This window comes from Rhincodon typus, chromosome 21 (assembly GCF_021869965.1).
Source record: "Rhincodon typus isolate 14 chromosome 21, sRhiTyp1.1, whole genome shotgun sequence".
Classification (NCBI taxonomy): domain Eukaryota; kingdom Metazoa; phylum Chordata; class Chondrichthyes; order Orectolobiformes; family Rhincodontidae; genus Rhincodon; species Rhincodon typus.
In genome coordinates, this window is record NC_063352.1 from 14116356 (window position 1) to 14131628 (window position 15273).

Consider the following 15273-nt stretch of genomic DNA (forward strand, 5'->3'; position numbering starts at 1 on the left):
GTACATGGAACTGGGATATGTAGCTATTACAGAAACATGGCTGAGGGAGGGACAGGACTGACAGTTCAGTGTTCCAGGGTACAGATGCTATAGGAAAGATAGCAGGAGGGCAAGACAGGAGGGAGAGTTGTGTTTTTGATGAGGGAGAACATCATGGCAGAACTGAAAGAGGATTCATCCACTGAGTCTATATGGGTAGAACTGAGAAATCAAAAGGGGGAGATCACTTTGGTAGCATTGTACTATAGGTCCCCCCAGTAGTCAGCAGGAGATTGAGGAGTAAATAAGAAAGGAGACTGCAGATAGCTGCAAGAATAATAGGATTGTAATAGTAGGGGATTTTAACTTTCCTAACATCAACTGGGGCTGCCATAGCCTGAAGGGCTTGGATGGAGAGAAATTTGTTAAGTGTGTTCAGGAAGAATTTCTCATGTAATATGTAGATGGCCCTACTAGAGAAGGGGCAAAACTTGACCTCCTCTTGGGAAATAAAGCAGGGCAAGTGATAGAATTGTTAGTCGGGGAACACTATGGGACCATTGGCCATAATTGCATTAGTTTTGAAATAGCTACAGCAAAGGATAGGTATGGTCCACAAGTTGAAGTTCTAAATTGGGACAAAGCCAATTTTGATGGTCTTAGACAGGATCTTTCAAAAGTTGGTTGGGAGAGGCTGTTTGTAGGCCAAGGCACATCTGGTAAGAGGGAGGCTTTCATAAGTGAGTTAATGAGGTTCAGACCCAGCATGTTCCTGTTAGAGGTGAAGGGTAAGGCTGGCAGGAGTAAGGAACTCTGGCTGATTAGAGTTATTGAAACTCTGGTCAAGAAAAAGAAGGAAGGACATGACATGTATAGGCAACTGGAAGCAAATGAATTCCTTGAAGAGTATAGAGGGTGTTGAAGTACACTTAAGAGAGAAATCAGAAGGGCTAGAAGGGGACATGAGATAGCTTTGGTAGATAAACTAAAAGAGAATCCATAGAGATTCTACAAGTACCCCTGAATGGCAAAATAGTAACTAGGGAGCGTATAAGGCTCTTAAAGATCTGCAAGGCCATCTTTGTGTGGACCCACAAGAGATTGGTGAAATCCTAACTAAATAATTCTCATTAGTATTTACCATCGAGAAAGGCATGCATGCTAGGGAGCTTGGAGAAATAAATAGTGATGTCTTGAAGAGAGTCCACATCACAGAAGAGGAGGTTCTGGAAGCCTGAAAATGCATTAAGATAGATAAATCCCTGGCACCTTAATGAAGTGTTATCCAGGACTTTGTGGGAGGGTAGGGAGTAAATTGCAGGGCCTCTAGTGGAGATATTTGTATCATCAACAGCCATGGGTAAAGTGCCTGAAGGTTGGAAGGTGACTAATGTTGGCATTTGGAGAGGCAAGGACTTATCTGGGATAGTCAGCATGTGCATGGGAAATCATGTCTTATGAATTTGATTGAGTTTTTTGAGGGGGTGACCAAGAAAGTAGATGAGGCCAGTGCAGTAAATGTTGTCTGCATGAACATAACAAGGTCTTTGACAAGGTACTGCATGGTAGGTTTCGCTTGGGTAGGTAGATATATGGTAGGCATATTTTGCTTGGGAACTCTGCAGCCCAATGGTATCAATGTGGACTTCACAAGCTTCAAAATCTCCCCTCCCCCGACCGCATCCCAAAACCAGCCCAGCTTGTCCCCGCCTCCCTAACCTGTCCTTCCTCCCACCTATCCCCTCCTCCCACCTCAAGCCCCACCCCCGTCTCCTACCTACTAGCCTCATCCCACCCCCTTGACCTGTCCATCCTCCCTGGACTGACCTATCCCCTCCCTAACTCCCCACCTACACTCAGCTTTATTGGCTCCATCCCTGCCTCTTTGACCTGCCTGTCTCCTCTCCACCTATCTTCTCCCTTATCCATCTTCTATTCACCTCCCCCTCTCTCCCTATTTATTTCAGAATCCCCTTCCCCTCCCCCATTTCTGAAGAAGGGTCTAGGCCCGAAATGTCAGCTTTCCTGCTCTTCTGATGCTGCTGGCATGCTGTGTTCATCCAGCTCTACACCTTGTTATCTCGGATTCTCCAGCATCTGCAGTTCTTACTATCTCTGCATGGTAGGTTGTTGAGTAAGGCTAAATCTCACAGGATCCAGGGGGAGCTAGTCAAAGATACAAAATTGACTTGAAGGTAGAATACAGAGGGTGGTGATAGAGGCCTATGACCAGCCGTGTGCCACAGAGATCAGGTGCTGGGTCCACTGTTATTCGTCACTTAATAAAGATTTGGATGAGAATTTAGGAGGTTTGGTTAATAAGTTTGCAGATGATGCCAAGATTGGTAGGGTGATGGAGAATGAACAATGTTGTCTGGGAATACAGCGAGATCTAAATTAACTAGGTCAGTGGGTTGAGGAATGGCAGGTGGAGTTTAATTTAGATAAATGTGATGTGTTGCATTTTAGTAGGTCAAATCAGGGCAGGACTTACATAGTCAATAGTAGGGTGCTGGGGAGTGTTATAGAACAAAGAGATCTGGGGTACAGGTTCATAGCTCCTTGAAAGTGCAGTCACAGATAGACAGGGTGGCAAAGAAGGCTTTCAGCATGCTTGCTTTCATCAGTCAGAGGATTGAGTATCGGAGTTGGGACAGAGGATTGAGTATCGGAGTTGGGACATCTTGTTGCAGCTGTACATCATGTTGGTAAGGCCACATTTGGAGTACTGCTTGCAGTTCTGGTCACCCTACTATGAAAAAAGATATTATTAAACTTGAAAGAGTGCAGAAAAGATTTAGTAGGATGCTACCTGGACTGGAGTTATAAGGAGAAGCTGGATAGGCTGGGACTTCTTTCCCTGGAGCATAGGAAACTGAGGGGTAACCTGATAAAGGTCTGTAAAATCATGAGAGGCATGGATAAAGTAGATAGCCAACATGGTATGATAGTCTAAAGATAGAGGGCATAGGTTTAGGGTGAGAGGGGATAGATACAAAAGGGTTCAAATGAGAAAATTTTTTCACACAGAGGGTAGTGAGTGTCTGCAATGGGCTGCTAGAGGTAGTGGTAGAGGTGAGTACAATTTCATATTTTAAAAAAACATTTGGACAGGTACATGGATGGGATAGGTATGGAGGGATATGGACCAAACACAGGCAAATGGAACTAGTTTAATTGTGAAAACTGGGTGGTATGGGCAAGTTGGGCGAAAGAGCCTGTTTCCATAACTATGACTCTATGAAATGTGGAAAATTTTTGTATGACATTTATACCCAGAACAAATGAAACATGACAAGTGGTTTAGTCCATGACATTGTTAGTGGTACATATGGGTTCTCTCTCATGTTCTACCCCAACTGGCAACTCCTTTGTCTTTTACACTGGGCCTCCACACCACTTGTTCCCTGGCCCCTCCTCAGCCTCTGTCAGAAGCATGAAAAAAGCACCCATTTTCTAACCCCTTTCAGTTTTGAAAAAGTCATAATGGACTTGAAACCTTAACTCTGTTGCTCTCTCCACAGATGCTGCCAGATCTGCTGAGTTTCTCCAGCATTTTCTATGTTTGTTTAAAGCATTAGGGTTGATTATTATCAGTACAACCTGGGGAATTATTGTCCCTGGTGGAAAGAAACTATGGGGGGACAGCCTACTTTGTACAGGTTTGAGCTAAACAAACAGAAAAGAGTTAGGTGGGCTCTATAATGGACGTGTGCCCTTCCAAACCGATGTTCAATTCTGAGCTTTGCTCAGGGCATGCTTCACAACCAGACAAATAACAAAACACCCATCTGGCTCTGTACTGAGTTTTAGAGCTGCAAGCACTGGGTGTGGGTATGTGCATTTCTAATAGTGATTGACTCCCTGCCCCACCAATGAGAGAGCTCACCATATCAATCGGGGTAATCATCCTGACAAATCATGGGCCTTGATGTCATAGTTCTACAGCTGCCGGCCAATCGTAGGAGGTCCAAGAGCAAGTAGATAGGCAGTTTTCTTTCAGGTCATGAAGGGAGATTGCTCAAAGAGGTCAGAGTCAAGATCAGGGAGGATGACCTTCAGTTGCCACTTCCTTGTCTCTCCATCCCTGCTCCCAATTCATCCTGGATTGGGAGAATGGAGGACAACCCCCTCATCCCACCCACCTATTAATTCAGCAGATAGATTGGCCTGGTTCCTGATTCAGGGAACCAGCCACATTTCTCAACTGCTGGAATGGAAGGTAATCAGGCTGGTAGCACATTGAGACTAATCTTCCAAATTATTTGCCTTCTTACAACTTTCCTCACTATCTCCAGGAAGGGAGTAGGTGCAGCCACTTAAACCATCTATTCAAATAATTTTACTCTCCATGTGTGTTCAGTACTTGAATTTATAATAATTACATATATTAAGTGTGCCTTATTAATTTCTACATCCCCAGTGCTGAAACTACTCAAGATGGCTACTGGAATGCGGGCTTTACTTGATACAGTTGTGCAAGCTTTGCCACAGGTATGTTGGAAGAATGTGATTTAAAATTCTTTAAATGTAATTTCACACTGTATGCTGCTCTGATTCTCTCAACCTTCAAATTAAATGTATGTGTAAAACAGTGGTTTAGACATTGATGAGGAAATAGAATTTTCTGCAAAATTTAAATTTAAAATTTACTACTTAGATGATCACTTTGAACCACCAAAGCATACAAGGCTAGGGGTCAATTACTGGAAAATGGGACTAGAGTAGATATTGCTTGATGACTGGCAAGGACATATGGACTGAAGAGCCTCTTTCCCTGATGTAAAACCCTGCCTCTATACTTCTGTGCTTCTCTTCATAAATCTGCTACATTGTTCCTGTACATTGTCAGTTTGAATGTTACTGACATTTTGAAATTTCAAAGTAGTGGCCAGAAATATTAATTGAGAAATGTGCAATTATCAAATTTTGTGAGAAAAATACAGATTATAGAAACATAATGTGTGATTTTAAATTATATGTTTGGATTGTGAAGTATTGAAGGTTAAGCAAAATGTTGATGTTGAGGGAAGGTAGCCAGTGTTAATTTTTCTTTCTATAAATACTGCACAGCCTAGTTGAGCTACAGACACTGATAATGGTGTAGATTAGCCTGAGATGTACTATGTGAAAAAATCTTCCATGACAGGCATACTGATAGTTCAATGCATTGTTTTCATGCCTGACTGAAGATGCAAAAATAATTAACATCAGGTTACAGAAGAAGGATGAACTGAGGTAGAACTATTAAACCTATGTTTACATTTTGCTAAGATTATGGTAAAGGCTGAAGATTTATCAGAGTTGTAATGGGTTGAAGTTTTTTTATTGTGAACAGCTAGCCCTCTTTCAGAGAAGGATTTCCACTGGTCGAGTGGAATGGTATAGTGGCTTGTAGTACTGTTCTTTCTCATCTGATGCACAGTTTGGGCACAATTCAAACCAAATGAGTTGAAAGTCCATTTTTTCTGCTGGGTTAGACAACCTGACATGACATAATAGCTGATGGTTGGCAACTATGCGGAGAAAATATTTATGTTACTGTCACAATAGATGAATTAGATGTGAGTCATGTAGGACTAAAAAAATTCAATGAACTTGTGTTACAATACCAGGTATCTACATTTGTACAGTACAATTACAGGCACTTGGATATCTAGGCTAAAGCAAAGCCAATTTGAATGTATTTGATGTACTGTAGCACACTTCTGTCAGTGTGTCATGCTGCAAGAGGACTTAGTAAGATGGAGACTGAGATTTTTGTACCATTAGGTCACATACTATGATACAGTGATGTCATCATGAGCTAGTTCCTTAAAGGCATATTGTATATCTGCTGCGAGACATAACACAACATCCCCTTGCTTCGAAAGAAAATGAGTTCTAAACAGGTATACATAAAGAGGCATGTTGTCAATTCAACAATTATACAGACATGTAAAACACTGTTAACAAGATTAATAATTCAACTTTGATGGAACATTTTGGAGATTTGACAACTCATTTGATCTGGTGATCATATACCCACCTGGAGAGGTGCATGCTATTCTCAGTTACTCTTAGCTGACAAATTGATCGTCTTGCTGGCTGATATCACTCAGCATCAGCACACGCTCATGCGTTGGACTTTTTTTCCTCAGCCTCTGTGTTCATAATAGTTGTGTCATGTATTTGGTTTAAGCTGGCTTCTGGTCCATTGCAATGCAGCATTATGATTGGTAATAATGTCATACAACCTAGGTTGATTGCAATCTTAGAATCCATTGCTGGTATTGTGTTGTGTGTAGGATCTGTTATTCATACATATACATTTTAAAATCATTTATTGTAGGATTTAGATATTGAGCAAATGGCATGTGGGATTTCGCTGTGGCTATAAATGGTTTTAGTGATTGACTTGTAGGTATTTCTGAAGAGATAGTGATTTAATTTGAAACAGTATGAAAGACAGGCGTCTTGGACAGCAATGGGGTTTTTTTTCTACTGGCTGAATTTTACAAATGAACAGCATGAACAGTGGTACATTAGACTTCAGTTAGCAGGTTCTAGAGTTTTGATTTTGGCTCCAGGGAAACACTCATAGCTTGACAAAACCCTTCTTGTTATGGACGGGTGAACCTGACTTCAGTGATAGCTAAGTTATTGGAGAGAATTCTGAGAGATAGGATTTACATGCATTTGGAAAGGCAAGGGGTGATTAAGACATGCTTTGTGCATTGAAGTGTCTCACAAATTTTATTGAGCTTTTTGAAGAGGTTACTAAGAAGATAGATGAAGGAAGAGCAGTAGACATTGTCTACATGGACCTTCGACAAAGTCTCACATGGTAGACTGGTTAATAAGGTTAGATCATTTGGGATTCAGGAAGAGATAGCCAATTGGATACAAAATAGGCTTGATGGTAGAAGACAGCAGGTGGTGATAGAGGGTTGTTATTTAGACTGGAGGCCTGTGACCAGTGATGTGCCGCAAGTGTTGGTTCTGGATCCACTGTTGTTTGTCATTTATATCAACGATTCAGATGAGAATATAGGATGTATGGTTAGTAAATTTCCGGGTGACACCAAAATTGATGGTATAATGGGCAGTGAAGAAGGTACTCTAACAGTATAAAGAAATCTTGATCAGATGGGCCAATGGGCCGAGGAGTGGCAGATGGAGTTTAATTTAAGTAAATGTGAGGTGTTGCATTTTGGTAAGGCAAACCAGGGAAGGACTTACACAGTTAATGGTAGGGCGCTTGGGAGTGTGGTTGAAGAAAGGGACCTAGGGGTGCAGGCTCATAGTTCCTTGAAAGCGGCTTTGCATTTACACAGGGTGGTGAAGAAGGCATTTGGCACGCTTGCCTTCATTGGTCAGAGCATTCAGTATAGGAGTTGAAACATCATATTGCAGCTGTACAAGACATTGATGAGGCCACTTTTGGAATACTGTGTACAATTCTGGTTTTCATGCTTTTGGAAAGATATTGTTAATCTAGAAAGCGTGCAGGAAAAATTTACAAGGATGTTGTCAGGACCGGACGGTTTGTGTTATAAGGAAATGCTGGATAAGCTGATACTTTTTACCTGGAGCATGGGAGACTGAGGGGTGACTTTATTGCGTTATATAAAATCATGAGGAGCATAATAAGATGGAAAGCCAAGATCTTTTTCTAAGGGTAGGGGAGTCCAAAACCAAAACAGCATAAGTTTAATCTAAGAGGAGAAAGATTTAAAAGGGACTGGAGAAGCAACTTCTTCACACAGAGGGTGTATGGAACGAGCTACCAGACTAAGTGGTATTGGCAGGTTCAATTACAAAAGGCATTTGGACAGGTACAATAATAGGAGAGGTTTAGAGGGATACAAACCAAGTACAGGCAAAAGGGGCTAGTTAAGTTTAGGAAACCTGGTCAGCATGGACAAGTTGGACTGAAAGATCTGTTTCTATGCTGTATGACTCTATGATTTTAAGTCTTAGCTGAAGCTGGATATGTAAGACAGTTGCTGCTAAAGAAGAGAGATAGTTTAGAACTATTAATAAAAAGCTTTCCTCAGTGCAAGGAGTTTAGTTTGAAAGTTCCAAACCAGAAATGCTTGGTTAACACCCAGAAGGGATTGTTTGAATGTAAGAAAATTTAAGCTCAGTTGTATGAAGAGTCAAGGAAGGGGCTGTCAAATACTCAATTCTGGAAATTCAAATCACAGTTAAATTAAGCCCTTTGGATGTGATAAAGAAAGGGATTCTTTCTGGTACAGGCACTATAAAGGAGTGCTGTTGAGACTAATAGGATTATATTTGACCATGTGTTTTGAAACATTTAAATTTGTGTCATATATAAATAGTTTGATTTATTCTATTTTTTTTTCATGGGATGTGGGCATTGCTGGCTAGGCTAGCATTTATTACCCGTCCTTATTTGCCCAGAAGGACAGTTAAGAATCAACTGTATTGTTGTGGGTCTGGAGTCACATGTAGGCTGGTTCAGGGAAGGACAGCAAATTCCCTTCCCTAAAGGGAATTAGTGGATCAGATGGATTTTTCTGATAAGCAACAGTGGTTACGTAGTTACTAGCTGTTTATTCAAGATTTTTATTAAATTCAAAGTTTGCCATCTATTGTTGTTGGAACTGCACACATCCAGGCAAGTGCAGAACATGCCATCACACTCTTGACTTGTGTCTTGTAAGCAGTGGACAGAATTTGACGAGACAGGAAGTGGGATTCATACATTCTGACCTGTTCTTGTAGCCACAGGGTTTATATGGCTAGTCGAGTTCAGTTCCTCATCAATGGTAATCCCCAGCCTGATGATAGTGGGTGATTCAGTGAAGGTAATACCATTGAATGTCAAGGGGGATGGTTAGATTTTCTCTTGTTGACAATGGTCTTTGCCTGGCACTTGATGTTGTGAATGTTATTTGTCAATTGTTAGTTCAAGTCTGAATATCCTCTAGGTCTTGTGGACTGCTCGGTATCAAAGGAGTCATGAATAATTGTGCAATTATCAGGGAACATCTCCACTTCCAATCATATAATGGAGGGAAGGCCATTGATGAAGCTGCTGCGGCTGGTGTCTTGGATCACAGAGTGCATCAAAGACGTTCTTTTTGGATTTGGTTAAATGTAATGAAGAGAAGGCTTAACAATAGCAATTTCCTTACATACAAACATTTATTGAGTAATAATAAAGGACAAAAAAGAAAGGAACATTTATTAAGTAAATAAAAATAATGAGGAAGAGAGGGAATAAACAATAAGCCTCACGACTTTCTGGCCGTTAGGGATCCCTTGAACGATGGCAGGTCTGGAGACTGAGGTTGTTCCTGGCACCATTTGCGATCCTGGTCTGAGGTGAACTCCAGTGAATTGGAACAAAACTCTCTCTTTCTTATACTGTATAACAAACAGCCAGTATAAAGAAAACAGATACAGCAGACAAAACTACTGTCTAGTACAGAAAACACAGCTACAGAAAAAATAAGCTGCTGGTGCCATCTTCGACCCATAAGGGAATATTCACAGGACTTGTTCAAGGTCATGCAACTTGTCGAGAATGATCAGTAACTTTCTCAGCCTATTTTCCCATCCTATACAATCTATTTTCTCATGAAGCTGTCAAATATCATCGTTAACTTTTAGACCTTCGGCCCATCCTATACATTCCACCCCAATGATATTTGATGGCACATGTTACAGTTGCAAATGCAGACACAAATCAGCGACAGTCACACAAGAATGTGTAATAAGAATATGTAACCTACACTAGAAGATTAAAACTACAATGAAAATAACTATCATCCATACAAAGAATACAACAATAGAGTGTATCATTAAATTACTGATCACAGTGGCCTTTGGGGACCAACACTTAAATATATATCCCACCCTGATGTACCTTCAAGGCTGCGATGGAACCAGTAATTCATGCCATCTGACTGAGGCGACCAGAATATTGTCTACATTTTTCAGTTAATCTATTTACACATTTTGCTCTAAAATTCAGAACATTCCAGATTCAGGTTTCTTCATTTGTGTTTTTTTTTAATATCCAGCTCCCTAACCACAGATCACTTTCACCCAATAACAGTAAAATAACATCATACATGGAATCAAATTTCTACAGTTCTCTTCCTCTGTATCTGTCTTGAGGATACTTCTTCAATATGTTTCCCTCCTTGCCAATTGTATGAATGATTGTATCATTGAGTGGTAACAGCCTCCAAATGCAGGTACCCCCTTTTGAGCTACAATTCACATGGTAAACACTGGAGTACATGCATCATACAAACGCCCAAGATGGGGTATCTCTATGTCATCTGAGGACCTTTTCACTCAGTCCACCATTACTCCTCCCAGAATCCATATTCTTTCATTTCTGTAATATTTTGACATAATAGCCAATCACACTTCTTATTTTGATTGTAATTTATTTTACATCTCTTTTGCTAACACTACTTTCATTGTTTTAAAGTCAGTTTCTCTATGGATTTTGTGGTCAGTGTCTTATCATTTAAACTATGTTTTTATGCTCTTCCAAGCCACACTAATCCTTTCATCAAGTAGGTGTACATGTCTGAGACCTGTCCTTCAGTGCATGTTTTTTACCGTCTCATGTTTGTTACCTCCGAGGTAACATTCTCTTTTGCACACTTACATGAGTATCCCAAGACCATGTCACGCATTCTTGATTCCCACATGATCTTATCAAATGATCTGTGAAGTTTTACTTATCTCCCCACATATGGGCCCGATGCCTCAGGTAGTGGCTTCATCACCAAACCAGTTCTCTTAAAAGGAAATACAAGGACAGAAACATTACAAGTGAAAGCTATCAGTTTTGTGCTCTAGTCTAAAACTCCTTTTCACTGCTGTATTGCCACTTCAAACCTCTATTCTAATTGTTTTTTTGTCTTGTGCCACCGCTCTCCACCCTTAATTAATTCATCTCATCCAATTTTGCAACTTAACCCTATTACCACCATATCTAATTCCAAAGGTCTGTAGAGATTTGCAGTCCATGGAACATAATATTATAATATTTTAAAACAGAAGTGAAACATTTGTTTGATTCAGGCACAACAGGGATGGGCAATAAATGCTGCCTAGCCAGCGACGCCCTCATCCCATGAATGAATAAAGAAAAAAAAACATACTTTGTTTGTTCTTTTTCTAAAATGACCCACATTTTTTAAAGTTACTTGATGACTCATTCTAGATATTTGACATATCTCTATGTAAATTTGTCCAAATTGAATATTTTGTTTACTGCCTTAAAGTTACTAACCAATTTTTGTATGAATTGAAACCATTGAGACTGTGCATGCACTTTATCATTTCCCAGAATCCCTTTAAATTTTCAGGTAATTACTCCATTTAAATGTTTTAGAATACCAGAGCATGTGAGTCTTAACATAGTTTTTGTTATGATATGTTTAAATGTACCCAGACTCAGTGGTTTCGAGATTCCTAACACTCACTACAGTTGGTATTTCCACACTACTTCCCCAACACTGAAATTTGTTACTGATGAATGGCTTGATGGGTTGAAGGTGCCTCATCCATCACTGTAATGTGATGTTGAAATTCTGCAAAGCCTTCAGTGTCTCCAATTTCTAAAAAAAATCAAACACCAGCTCCATCCATTCCACGTCAAGCAGAATTGGTTAATTAGTATTAAACTAGTAGGATTCAATAAAGGGAGTGGGGCGTAAACTCCTGCACATGATTATGTCATCTGTCTTTCCTCCTCCCTAAAGGGAGGTGAAGCCTACCCCTTTGTTAAATTTGCCCTTCCAAAAACTTCTCGCACACAGGGAGCTGCATTTTCAACATTCCAATTTCCCTATCACTTGGATATTAATAATGAGTTAATCATCTGAATCAAAGATTCACTCGTATTAAAACAGTATTTGGAAGTTCAATCTGATTGGAAAATGAAATTCCAATCATGGTAATTTCTGGAATTAAAATTTACCCAAGTCCAAACACAACACGGAGCCGATTCCAAAAGGTAAGTTTTTACCAAGCCTTACAAACCAAATTTTTGAATCAACATTTCACAGATTTTTGCTTTACACAACCACTGATGGTTTCTTAAAAGGATTAACATTAACCATACACATCCCACATTGATACAGGCACACAACACACTTTCAAATCTCTATACATCACATTGTGCTAACATGTTAGCTACAGACCTGAATCCAGAGTCTGCTGCATTCCACCCTAGAATATGGAAGGTCTCCGGAGCATCAGGTTGCCTTTCCCTTCTCTTACACATTGTCCGGAATCAAATCCTCGTTGCCAAAATTGTCTTGAATCACATAGTGCAACCAAGTGGTTCTTTTTGGATTTGGTTAAATATAGTTAAGAGAGAGGTTCGACAACAGCAATTTGCTTAAATACGAACATTTATTGAGTGATAATAAAAGACAAAGAAAGAAAGTAACATTTATTAAGTAAATAAAAAGAATGAAAAAGAGAGGGTAAAAGCAATAAGCCTCACGCCGTTCCGGCCTTTGGGGACCCCTCGATCGATGGCTGGTCTGGAGGGAGTGCTTGTTCCTGGCACCGTTCGTGATCCCAGTCCGAGGTGAAATTCAGTGACTTGGAACGAAACTCTCTCTCTCGTACAGTGTAACAAACAGCCAACTCAAAGAAAACGGCACAGAAAACACAACTACAGAAAAAAGAAGCTGCAGGTGCCATCATCGTCCTGTAAAGCAATGTTCACAGAACTCATTCAAGGTCATGCAACTTGTCGAGTATCATCGTTAACTTTCCCAGCCTCTTTTCCCATCCTATACAATCTATTTTCTCATGCAGCTGTCGAATATTATCATTAATGTTTATCCCTTCGCCCATTCTATACAGATGGTTAGGTCCAGGCCGCTACCCGAGGAACTCCTGCAAAAATGTCCTGGAGCTGAGATAGAACATATAACATAGAACATAGAACATTACAGCGCAGTACAGGCCCTTCGGCCCTCGATGTTGCGCCGACCTGTGAAACCAATCTGAAGCCCATCTAACCTAAACTATTCCATTATCATCCATATGTTTATCCAATGACCATTTGAATGTCCTTAAAGTTGGCGAGTCTACTATTTTTGCAGGCAGGGCATTCCATGCCCTTACTACTCTCTGAGTAAAGAACCTACCTCTGACATTTGTCCTATATCTATCACCCCTCAATTTAAAGCTATGTCCCCTCGTGCTAGCCATCACCATCCGAGGAAAAAGGCTCCCACTGTCCACCCTATCTAATCCTCTGATCATCTTGTATGTCTCTATCAAGTCACCTTTTAACCTTCTTCTCTCTAACGAAAACAGCCTCAAGACCCTCAGCCTTTCCTCATAAGACCTTCCCTCCATACCAGGCAACATCCTGGTAAATCTCCTCTGCACCCTTTCCAATGCTTCCACATCCTTCCTATAATGCGGTGACCAGAACTGTACGCAATACTCCAAGTGCGGCCGCACCAGAGTTTTGTACAGCTGCAACATGACCTCATGGCTCCGAAACTCAATCCCTCTACCAATAAAACCTAACATACTGTACGCCTTCTTAACAACGCTATCAACCTGGGTGGCAACTTTCAGTGATCTATGCACGTGGACACCGAGATCTTTCTGCTCATCCACACTACCAAGAATCTTACCATTAGCCCAGTACTCTGTATTCCTGTTACTCCTTCCAAAGTGAATCACCTCACACTTTTCCGCATTAAACTCCATCTGCCACCTCTCAGCCCAGCTCTGCAGCTTATCTATGTCCCTCTGTAACCTGCAACATCCTTCTGCACTATCCACAACTCCACCAACTTTGGTGTTATCCGCAAATTTACTAACCCATCCTTCTACGCCCTCATCCAGGTCATTTATAAAAATGACAAACAGCAGTGGCCCCAAAACAGATCCTTGAGGTACACCACTGGTAACTGAACTCCAGGATGAACATTTCCCATCAATCACCACCCTCTGTCTTCTTACAGCTAGCCAATTTCTGATCCAAACCGCTAAATCACCCTCAATCCCATGCCTCCGTATTTTCTGCAATAGCCTACCATGGGGAACCTTATCAAACGCTTTACTGAAATCCAATAACACCACATCAACCGCTGTACCCTCATCCACCTGTTTGGTCACCTTCTCGAAGAACTCAATAAGGTTTGTGAGGCACAATCTACCCTTCACAAAACCGTGTTGACTATCCCTAATCAAATTATTCCTTTCTAGATGATTATAAATCCTATCTCTTATAATCCTTTCCAACACTTTACCCACAACCGAAGTAAGGCTCACTGGTCTTGCCTCATCGCCTCATAATTGCCTTTCCCCCAGCTATAACTCTTGCCCTGCGGTATATACCGATCCCTTTCCATCGCTAAAGTAAACATAACCGAATTGTGGTCACTATCACCAAAGTGCTCACCTACCTCCAAATCTAACACCTGGCCTGGTTCATTACCCAGTACCAAATCCAATGTGGCCTCGCCTCTTGTTGGCCTATCTACATACAGTGTCAGGAAACCCTCCTGCACACATTGGACAAAACCTGACCCATCTGAAGTACTCGAACTATAGTGTTTCCAGTCAATATTTGGAAAGTTAAAGTCCCCCATAACAACTAACCTGTTACTTTCGCTCCTATCCAGAATCATCTTTGCAATCTTTTCCTCTACATCTCTGGAACTTTTCGGAGGCCTATAGAAAACTCCCAACAGGGTGACCTCTCCTTTCCTGGTTCTAACCTCAGCCCATACTACCTCAGTAGACGAGTTGTCATCAAACGTCCTTTCTGCCACCGTAATACTGTCCTTGACTAACAATGCCACATCTCCCCCTCTTTTACCACCTTCCCTGATCTTACTGAAACATCTAAACCCCGGAACCTGCAACAACCATTCCTGTCCCTGCTCTATCCATGTCTCCGAAATGGCCACAACATCGAAGTCTCAGGTACCAACCCATGCTGCAAGTTCACCCACCTCATTCCGGATGCTCCTGGCATTGAAGTAGACACACTTCAAACCACCTTCCTGCCTGCCGGTACACTCCTGCGACCTTGAAACCTTATTTATGACCTCACTACTCTCAACCTCCTGTACACTGGAGCTACAATTCAGGTTCCCATCCCCCTGTTGAATTAGTTTAAACCCTCCCGAAGAGCATTAGCAAATTTCCCCCCCAGGATATTTGGTACCCCTCTGGTTCAGGTGTAGACCATCCTGTTTGTAAAGGTCCCACCTACCCCAGAATGAGCCCCAATTATCCAGGTATCTGAATCCCTCCCTCCTGCACCATCCC

General features: G+C 41.2%; 1 protein-coding gene across 1 annotated transcript in view; it reads left to right on the forward strand.

Moving 5' to 3' along the window:
• The window catches only part of LOC109933425 (voltage-dependent T-type calcium channel subunit alpha-1H-like), a 260784-nt gene that overhangs the window by 194290 nt on the left and 51221 nt on the right, over window positions 1–15273 (forward strand). Inside the window, exon 25 of the mRNA XM_048609686.1 lies at window positions 4403–4473. Within this exon, the coding sequence (XP_048465643.1) occupies window positions 4403–4473 (71 nt within the window). The remainder of the gene's footprint in view (window positions 1–4402; window positions 4474–15273) is intronic.